General features: G+C 39.3%; 1 protein-coding gene across 1 annotated transcript; it reads right to left on the bottom strand.

Annotated features, from left to right (window-relative positions):
* Positions 1-432: 432 nt before the first annotated feature.
* LOC116247378 (uncharacterized) lies at positions 433-8751 on the bottom strand. Its single transcript, XM_031619551.2, has 3 exons — positions 6179-8751; positions 4848-5920; positions 433-665 (listed from the first exon to the last, which is right to left on the bottom strand). The coding sequence occupies exons 1-3, from the start codon at positions 7916-7918 to the stop codon at positions 548-550; spliced, it is 2931 nt and encodes a 976-aa protein (XP_031475411.1). The 5' UTR covers positions 7919-8751; the 3' UTR covers positions 433-547.
* Between the last annotated feature and the right edge of the window lie 2547 nt (positions 8752-11298).

The raw sequence follows: 11298 nt of genomic DNA, 5'->3' as shown, positions 1-11298 counted from the left end.
TAAATTCAAGGAGAACAGTCCACACCTATAGCCCTTGAAGATGCAAAATTACAATTTTCTTTCATGAATTATCAGATCGAGTACCAATGCGTAAATTGGCAAGAAATGCAAGGTGGTTCATCCATCCAAATAACTTACGGTCAACTCCAGAGACGGACATCTGTATCACCCAATCTAATTTTTTTGACACCGACTGCCCCATCATCAAAGTGTAAGAGAGACTTTGAACCACAATGTCTTCTGAAGCATGGTCCACCCTTCTTTAAAGCTGCGTTCCTTATCTAATTCCGCATGAACTAAAGGCCGTCAGGCATCTAGATTGTTCTCGCCCGTCTGATTAAGCATTCAAGTTCCAGGTTGATCACACCAAAATGCCTGTTCCGTAGTTTGAATGCATGTTCTCGAGCAAAATGTAGGAAGATGCACAAAAAATTTGATATCTATGCATATTCTAATTTCATTGAAATATGCTGAAAGATACAAAGCAAACAGTCTTCACCTCTCAAAGAGGCTGCTTGCCTTTGAGCATAGTTGTCACAGTCTTGTTTTATTTATACGACCAAAGAGACTGTACATCTGGAGTAGAAAAAAGGCTTCCGATGTGTGGCCTCATTGGCGGGCCGTTCGCAGCACCATTTCCAGTTTGATCCACAACCCAGTTGTTCCTGCACGTTAGCCAAAGAAGGGAATTTTAAGACTCTGAAATCAAAAGGTTTGCAGCAATGCACACATCCGTGAAAGCTTCCCCTATGATGAAATCGAAAAACAGGCCTCTGAAAAACATTAACTGCATAAAGCGTTTCCTTAACTTTCCAGGAAACAAAAAAAAAATGTGGGCCTCCTATGTAGTCAACGTATTATGGACATGGTACTTGCAAGATGAATAAGCACTATAAGGGCAAATATATATCAAACATATATCACGACTGGAGTTTACACTATGTATAAACGCTCAAAACAGCTTCACAAGATGGCAGCACTACAACCAAGGATCTCACACCAAAACATGAAACCAAGATGTCAAAAGTTCCTGCAAACATCTTCATGATTTCTGCCATGTACGTGCTAAATGACTATGCAAAGCCTTTACAAACTCCAGAATATATTGATATTATACTTGTATTGCTTCATATGGTTCACGTGATCTCTTTTTTGACTATCTTGACAAGATGGCCAATGGTGAACCTAGACAGCATAGGAAAACATTCACTAACAACCTTAAAACCTAAATCAAGCAATGTCTGCATCATTTTATGGTCTGAACACAACGACAATGTGCCACATTTTAATATCAAAAGCAAAGACCATTTAGAATTCTTCCATAGCAGAAGCATATATACAAGTTGCTCCTTCGACTAAAGGTAATGAATCGGCCAGTTAATCACCCATTTGATGACACTCAGCTTGATTGAAAGACTAAGTAAATAGGTATAATAAACTGCATTTACCAAGGTTACCGAATAAATTTGGAACTAGTGCAGCACCCATTCCCGAACCCACACAGGTGGAGGTGCAACGCTGGTGCAACAACCTCTTAATGGTCCATGTGAGTTTCTACTAGCATCAGCCATAAAACCACCAAAAGGGTCAAAGCTTATGCTAGTGGTCATATGGATAATATCATAATGATGGTCTAGATGTAAAAACTAGTCTTAGAAATATCTATTCGTTTCTTTGACAGATTTGATTGCTTCTACCTAATCTTTTGCAGCAACTCCTGGATTTCCGAATTGCCAGCTCCCCAAAATTGTCATGTAGTAATGGATACACTGTACTTTGTACGTGTGAGAGGGATACATTGTACTTTGTAGGCGTGAGAGATGAACCGAGTCCAAATAGGTGATGCATTCTGAAAGCTTAGCTTCCTGTGGTTCCTCCTTGATTTAATGAAGCTTAACCTTCAGGTGTAGCTTCTGCAGCTAAGGAAGCCTTTTTCTCTGGCCACACCACCCACCTGGGGGGTCCAACTAACACAAGCCCAACCACAGGTTTAGCACAAACCACAGGTTCAACTAATACAAGTTTTCCTTCCATAGGATTTGGAAAAGTGACCAGAGTACCAACATAGTGCAGACTGTCAAGCGCAAATTGCACAGTAGCCATGCAGCCAGTCAGGGCTCGACTTAATTCATTATTGTTACCTTCTATTGATTAGCAAAAGCAAATTTTGCTTAACTGCTCTTATTTTGTTGGCCAATATAATCAGAAATTGCTTTTATTTCATCATATAAATACCTCAATGTGGGTGGGTGTACACGACAGCTAGAGTTCAAAAGATAGAAAAGCCAATAAATCACCATCTTACAGATGGTTTGAAGCTGTGCAAGAAAAAATAAAATGCACTTCACTATGTGAGAGAGGAAGAGATTAGTCATGGCAGGAACAAGATATGACAAGAAGGTAATCCTATTATTATCAAAATGGGTAAACAAAAAATGCACATTTCATGGCGCTACTTGGCACCATCATATCAACAGGTAAGAATGCATAGAGAAGATTACATGGAGGATGTCCCTGTAATAAAAATAACAAATAAAAAAAATTCCCTTATTGGAACAAGGGTCGGGAACATGCTTTCAGAAAATCTGAAGGCAGTGAGCAGCATCTTGAGATTGTAAAAGGCATCATTCTAGAAGAGCATAAAATTTTCAAAGTGAGCTGATAAAATTGGCACTAGTGAAGATCCAAAACTTCAGAAGATGAAATCATAAGCCCATGTTACTGGGCCATGTGACTGTAGTGATGCATGTATACATTCCAACATCTGGATCATGACACCAGTTTGTGGAGTCAAACGTTAGTTTTTCATGATTGCTTAAATTTTTCTTAATAAAAATTCCAAATATGTTCCATACAGCAAGCCCATGTTCTTAAGTTCTAAAAGACCATTTCCAACTTGCAAGTAAAATTATACCACACATTGTGTTGACGATTAGGAATTTAGGACTAAGTAGAGTAGGTATTGGTATCTCCACACATCTTGTCCATCCTAAGATATAGAGGTTCTTGACATATAGACTTGGAGTTTGGAGTATATGAATGTGTGAGTGTACTTTTTCGTGATTGTAACCACAGACATGTGAGCTACAAACCCAAAAAAATCTCAAAATAAACAAAAATGTAATACATGGCCCATGAGGAATTCACGAACAATGGCCTGCATTTAGGTCTTCTCCTTTTTAATTATAAAATTGTTGTTTCTAAGAATTTTTTTTATAAATCTTTAGGTTTCTTATGTCACAGAGCTTCCAAGCCAGCATTCTAGACCAAAATGTTCTCTTTCTTGTTTAATTGTATCTGAATGAGAAACCATATTAAGGAGTCTTTACTACTTAAATCAAGTGGACAATAAAAAGAAGCCAACGTCATGCCAATCAGTGGTCACAGCCAGCTTGACAAAATTCACTCAACCTGGCTAGCCACATCTGCTGGAAGAGAAAGTAACATTAAACATTTTAAAAATATTGTCGCAAGTACTATTTTCATACCTTTGTGAGCGAGATATTTTTCTTGGAAAACTTTTCTAAAATTGTGTTTTTTTTGGGGACATCCTAGAAATTCATATGTGCATACTTACATACAGACCTAATATATATATATATATATATATATATATATATATATATATATATATATATAATGGGATATCAAATTAGCAGAACTATTACTAATTCTTTTACAAAAAAATTGGGAACGATCAAGAATAATTTAAAACATTGAAAGAGACCAAAACATGGAAAACATACACTTAAAATACATATAGAGAAAAGTTATTGTTTTAAAAAGGAGAAAGTAATTAATATTTGGAATGTGACAACATTTCCCAATAAACGTGTCTCTTCTTTTTTGTTGATAAATGATAATATCTTGATATTATCAAAATATTGCCAAAAACTTATGACTTTTAATCTTTAGAGGACATATGTGACCATTTTCAGATTTAGGATAGAATGGGCAGTAAGTATGGAAATTAGTGTTATGCTGAACAATTCACCTCAAATGAAAGAACAAAAAATATGACTTGAATAACCTTGTCTATGAGAAGACTAAGAAAGATCACACTTGTAGCAATGACACTTATTGTCCATCTGACCATGTTCAGATTTAGGATAGAATGGGCAGTAAGTATGGAAATTAGTGTTATGCTGAACAATTCACCTCAAATGAAAGAACAAAAAATATGTCTTGAATAACCTTGTCTATGAGAAGACTAACAAAGATCACACTTGTAGCAATGACACTTCTTGTCCATCTTCTGCTCCAAATTACTGACAATTTCTCTCCCCAATTTTGTGCCTGTGTGTGTGTGTGTGTGTGTGTGAGAGAGAGAGAGAGAGTACAAAACAGACACACACAGGGTACATGATGCCATCATTGCTGTCCCGAAGGACATACATGCGAGTATTACTTGAAGCCTTGAAGTAACCATGCGACAGCAATTTCCAAGGAAAAAATCCTAAGAATCTGCTCTCATATATAAAGCTCTTATTGTTCATATGGCATAACAATTTAGCAAATTCCATTTTAAATCCTTCTAAACCTTACCTGCAGATCAATAAGCCTTACTTTAAGAATTCAGACGCTTCTGAAAATTGAATCATGTTTGTTACTTAGTTCTATTAGAGGGCACCTAAAAAGAGTTTTCACTGTACGGTGCATTAATGGAAACATAAACTGGAGAGAGAGAGAGAGAGAGAGAGAGAGAGAGAGACCACAAATCTATACAGTCAACACCCATAAGGGTGAACCGCAAGACCAAGTGTGTAACAAAGATGACAAGCAGGAAATATAGGATCAGAAATATGATGGAATTCTTTACAGCTTTGTCAAAAGGTTTGAAAGCTCACCTGGACCAACCACCTGGAGATGGTTCAAAAGTTTGACTCCCAGCCTGTCTGGTTGCTGTGTCACAAGTGACTTCTTTATTAAGAAAGCTCTCTTGCTTGTGCTGAGAAAAATGCCCATCCCCTTCTGGCAGAGGCTGAAAAATGGATTTTTGCTGCCATGGATCCTCACCATTCAAACTAGGACCAACAGATTCAAATGCTCCAGTCCTTGGACCATAACTGGAGCAAAAGCTCGGTGGAGAATGTGAACAAGGAACTAACTGATCTTCAGCTGCAAATTGTGTCTGAGAGAATACAGATGAATGTGGTAGAGGGTGCAAAATGTCCTGGCTAGCTTGATTACTATTCAATGTTGGTAAGAGCCAGGCAGAAGGACTACCAATTAAACCTAGTCCATCCTGAACAATAGGTGGTGTATCCCACATGTGCCACGTACCTTGCTCATGTGTATTGCCATTACTATCAGATGACCTTGGGCTACATGAAAACTGGCCAGAACTGGAATTCACCTCATCAGCACATCCTTGAGGCAAAAGCTTAGAGACAGGTGATTCAATTGGGGAAGGCCTGACAACTTCAGCTGTAGTGGACACTTTCTTGAGTGTACGAGTTTTTTCTAGTGGTGTATCAGCTAAAAATCCTGCGCCGATATCTAGAGAGAAATTGTCAAGGGATTCTGAAACAGGACCCAGCAAAGACAAAGATACAGGATCTGTTATATAAGCAGTGTCATCAAATGATTCCCCCTTCACTATGTGATCATGCACTGGATCAACCAGGGTAAAAGAACCAGGTTCAAAAGTGTGTTTAGGCATTGAGCAACCACCCACAGAGCTACTTGCAATTGAAGGGATTGTTACTGGTGTTGAAAATCCAACTGAATGCTGATTGTGCAGTGAGTGAGTTGGTGAGGCCAGTTCTGGTAAATGGGAAGCTCCAAACTCTACCTGGATAGCTTGTGAATCAGGTTTTGTGTTAGGCGGCATAGATGTGGTCTTTGTCCTTGAAAAGAGATGCTGCCATGATTTCTTTGGGGCTGACAACTGTGCACCTGATTGTGGCTCCACATGCACCTGGAGAATCCATATTCCAGCAGCTTAATTTAAAGATCAGAGTTGACGCATCTGGCCTTGTAAGAATGAAATTCTTTCTTCCATATATGTTCTAAGGAACAACGACTACCGGAATAATTCTAATGTAAGGAAAAATAAGTTTCTCTACTCTGTAATGGAAGTTGCCTTTTGTTCATTTAGTTCTGTGAAAAAGCTTGACGGAGACTATATATATATAACAGAAAAAGAAAAACAATCAAATGCAGAATTACAACTTACTGTTGCTTGAGACGTGACACCGGAGCTTTTACTATCTCCATTTCCTGACGACGGCCTTCCAGTCTTGTATTCATTCAAATGCATCTCCGAGGTATTGGCACAAGCAGGAATCCGCTTGGGAGAAGTTTCAGAGTTGCCATCAATGACCTCAGCACGAAGTCTTGATGGAAGCATTCCATCCCAAACAGAGGTTGAAGTAGGTTTAGGCTGTTGAACAGGCAAGTCAGTAGAATGTGTGTGCACATGATCCCCACTACCAGGCTTGCTGATTTTTGTTGCAGGAGTTTGAGTTCCAGCCTGAACACCTCTTCCAAAGAATGGGGTAAGAGCACTCCCACCTAGCGCTTTAGAGGAAGATAAAAAGGACCCCCTCATACGGTCAAAGTATCTGGAGGCACCAACCTTGCTGGCATTATTAGAACCTTTTCCGCCATGCCCTGTATCTGAACCGTGAACCCTGAAGCTTTCAGGTGATTTCACTTCTATGGCTTGACTCGCAGACTGCTTTGACGAGTCCTTTCTTTCACCGTCAATCTTTCGATCAAACTCACGCTTCTTCTCATTTTCCCTGCTACTCCGTTTATCGACCTCCTCTCCTTCAGAGTTGCTTCTATCGGTACTGGAAAGCCTATCTCTATCTTTGGCTTTCTCATGCCGCTTCTTTTCGCTCTCCTTCTCCCTCTTACTGTCTCTATCCTTCTCCAGACCCGGCCCCTTCACATGCTCCTTTTCTGCATCCGTTTTCTCATCCCGCAATCTTCTTCTCTCTTCTACAAGTCTGGCCACTTCCTCCCTCTGCTTCCTTTCTTCCTCTTCTAGCATTTCTCTCTCTAACCTAGCCTGCCGCTTCTCCTCAGCCTTCCTGCGTGCTTTTTCTCCTTTGCTTTCCTGGAAACCTAACCCACCTTCACCTTTCCTTAAGTTAGCTCTGTTATCTGAGTCGGAAGATGGATCTTCTCCCGAAGAACCAACCCTAAACACCTTCCTCCACAGCCACCTGATACTCACTAGGGAAACACCCAACAATCTGCCACCAAAAACAGCAACGCCAGAATAAGATTTCTCCGCCAAACACCTGTCATCGCCACTAAGATATGTACTACCAAAGACGCCGCCGCTCTTTCCCCAGTAGTTTGATTTCCCCGGAAAAGTTCCTCCTGCCCAATTTACATTTTCCGACCAATCGCCGCAGAACCACCCGTTCCCGCTGCCACCCCACCCCTGTCGTTCCGTCCAGACCTTCCCGTTCCAAATTTTCCCACCCTTTCCAACTAGGTCGCCCATAATACCTGATGCGCCGATCCCCTCCATGGTTTTACAACCCAGAACTCCACCAGGTATCTCCAGAACCGGCCTCCTAGAAACATGGCCACAGTAAGAACACATGAACCTACCCCCACCGGGATTCTGCTCCCTGTAAGCAGTCAGGCAATTCCTACACCTACGAGTCGCCGTCTTCCGCAGCTTCTGCATCTCAATAGCTTCAAAACGCCTCTTTTCCCTCAGGCGAGCGCTTCTGCGAGCACGCCACGCCGACAACTGCGGCATCAAGATCTCGTACCAGAACAACGTAACCAACAGAACCAAAACGCAAGCCAATCGAGGGGACGTGACCTCGAACCTCAGAGCGGGCGGCAGCAGCTGAGAAAGAGCCCAAAGCCCGATCAGAGGGATGACCAACCACGGCAGCATGGTCGCAATGCGCCGGGACCACTTCTGCACAACGCACAGTATACACATTATCCTCTCCTAGAAACCCTAACGCCACCCAAACTCCAATCCCTAATCTCCAGGTTTCCTGAACCCGCTGCAAACTCCGACAGGAAAAGGAAAAAAAATGGAATGCTCCCACCTTCCTCCAAAACTTCGCGGGGAAGAAACTCGTGGCTGGACGATAATTTGATGATTTCGGCAAGAAAATGAAACTCAATGACGCCAAAAAAAGGGGGGAAAAAGGTAAGGTACCAATTCCAACCACGCCCCAGAATTCCTCCTCTTCAGCAACCTACGACGGAACCCAGATCGAGAAAGCGCAGCTCAAGTAACCATTCAATCAAACTCCTTGGACGCCAATCTGTTTGAACCATGTCCAGTGGATGGCGCCACGATAACGAATCAGAAAAGAGGAAATGAAGCCGAAACCCTAGCACCAGATGAAAGGACGGCCAAAAAAGAGAAGAAAGCCTCTCACCACATTTACCATTCCTCACCCCTCCCTCTTCATCGTCCACCTTTCCTTAATTTCTAAAATCCCCAATTCCCCTTTCTCCGTCCTGATTCTCTCTTTCTCTCCCCCTATCTCCTTCTTCTACTTCTCCGATGATGGGCAGAAACCCTAGCCTAGTAATTAATCACAAGTCGAACGAACGGGACGATGGCGATGAAAAGATGAAACCCGAGAAGACCATACAGGATAATAAATTCAACGAAGGCGTCGTGCGTAGAGAGGGAGAAGGAAGAAGACCACCCTTCTGTTCTTGTCATTCAATGTTATAATAAATGACTTTCCCCTTTAGCGAAGATGTGCTGCCTGTGGCGGTAGATTTCTCAGATAAGGAACCCCGTGTTCCCCTTCCTTTTCCCTCTCTCTCTCTCTCTCTCTACACACTTTATTTTTATTTTTCTTCAAAATTCGTTACCGTCCACCACCTGCTTAAACTAGGTAGTGTTTGGACGACAAGCTTAAAAATTTTGGTTTTAATTTTTTTTAAATTAATTGTTTATATGTTTAGATGAAAGGATCAAACACATTTTCTTTAATAATATAGGGAATGTCAACTTACTCGTTCCCAAATTTATTTTTTATTGTTTAAATGAAACAAAACTATTTTTTAGCTCCAAAAATTGGTTTCTTTGGTATCATCCAAACCCCTAATGAGTTTTGGCGTCAACATAATTTTAGATTACTTATTTTGATAATGTTAAAGAAAAACTCAATGAATAGGACATGCATTAAAAAGGTTATATAATCAGCATTAAATCACTGCAGAAAAAGTGACTTGTCTTTTATAATAAAAAAAAATGAATAAGTGGAATAGAGCCAATGAAAATTAAGATATTTGTTCCATTACATTATTTATTTAAGTTATGTGGATGTGATTTCCCTAAACTATAAACGATAAAGTGTAACAATATTTTAGTCTACATGATACATTATTGACGCATAATTTCCAAAAATGCAGGCAAGGGGAAAGGGAAGAATCTCAGCTCCTCCGGCATCCTCCTTCTATTTCTATCTAGTAACGAATGTTGTTGGACACTTGAATGCATGAAATTCGACCACATTAATACTCCGGCATGACTGTTCAATGCAATGCATTATTAGATGGTTGAATTAAACACACCATCTGATGTAATTGGGGATTGTGCTTGAGATTTCTTAATGCATTTCTGGATATATATATATATACTTGTATCGACTCATCTATTGTTTGATTGCTTCGATGATACTACCAAAAAAAAAAAATTGTTATTTTATATTTGATTTGTATCCAGTATTTTATCCACAAAAAAAAGTTATTGGTCTACATTGGTTGAATTGAACTAGCCTGCATTGACATTTCAAGGAATTGTAGCGCACTGAGACCCACCTCAAAATGATTTGATGTTTAAATCTTATAGTCGCTGTCAAGACCTAGTGCAGTCTTCTTATGAACCATAAAAGGTTCGAAAACAATTTTTATAAACCTTGGAGGTGATGGGTGCAGGGGGAGACAAGGCCTTTCTTTGCAGCGGTTGAATGAACTACTCACCTAAAAAAAAGAAAAAAAAAATAATGTGAATTGATTTTTTTTTTTTCAACATCTTTCACTTAAGGTATAAAGCTTGTCTTTTTACTGAGTCACATGATTAAGCCTGGTAGACCATCCCAAACTCAAATTCATAAAGATGGATTCCTTCACATTTTTTTACGGCTTTGATCAAGTTGAAACCAAACCTTTAGGGGTCGTTTGGCAGTTGAAACACTAATAGAGTGTTTCATGAATCTATCTCAAAGATTAGGGTAAATTCATGAAACATTAAGGACTAATGTTTCAAAAATTTGCCCCAATCTTTAACAGAATTTTAGGTAATATTTTGTGATCAGTTGTGATTTTTTATACAAATAAAACATTTAAATAAGTTTTGTTATCCTTCAGCAGAGTACAACCAAAGGCGTCATCGACACTACGCTAGGAAAAGAAGAGACAGCTTAGGCCGATAAATTACGAAAGACTTTGGAAAGATTTCAATAAATAATGATCAAATTCCATCAGATCCATGCGCAATTGAAGTAAACAAAGCAACAAAATTGCAAAATAACAAGTTTAACTTCTGTAAGATGACATATACTATAAGAAAATGATAAAGAAAAGAAAGATTGAGGTAAACCTGTAACCTTAGTAGATTCACCTTGGAATGGAAGTTCAAAGATTCTAGTTTTTTATGACAAGAAAGTTCCAATTGATATTTATATTCGCAAAGACCAAACATAAGCAAATACTTGCATTAAAACACGAAAAACATTTCTTCATTCCCCAACCTCACATGAATTGAGATGAGGTCATGTGTTTCATATACACCAGATTATATACATAGACTTATCATTGTACTGATAGTGATATGCCAAGAAAAAATTTACATTGGTGTTTTATATTGATAATTTGATCAATGCAGCAAAATCAGCTGATTCAAATCGAATCGATGTTGTTCAAGCGAAAAAATGCAAGTATAGATCAAACTTAAACTATCCTTGAGAACAAAATGAGGAAACAGTCTTATAACTAGCTGTATGTTGGCAAGCTTGTGGTTGGTAAAACCCTTGAGGACTCTCCTTTCAACTCAGGCGGAGCTAGGTGTGGGCTTTTGTTGGCAATTGTCCGCATGGACCTAAACAATTTAGTTTGTTAACATATAGTTCATCTACATAACTTGATTTACTATATATTAGTGTTACTTAAATCTAAATTGTCAAAGATATTATATATTAGTACCTCTCGTCCACAAATTTCTAGCTCCACCATGTTCAACATGAACTTGTGATATATTCTGCATGCAAATTGATATGCTTGTCATCCAGGAGGAAAAAGTTAACCACAACAACTGAATGATTAAGAAAATGCATGAGGGGCAATCCTCGT

This window comes from Nymphaea colorata, chromosome 2 (genome assembly GCF_008831285.2).
Source record: "Nymphaea colorata isolate Beijing-Zhang1983 chromosome 2, ASM883128v2, whole genome shotgun sequence".
Classification (NCBI taxonomy): Eukaryota; Viridiplantae; Streptophyta; class Magnoliopsida; order Nymphaeales; family Nymphaeaceae; genus Nymphaea; species Nymphaea colorata.
This window is presented reverse-complemented; position numbering and strand designations above follow the sequence as displayed.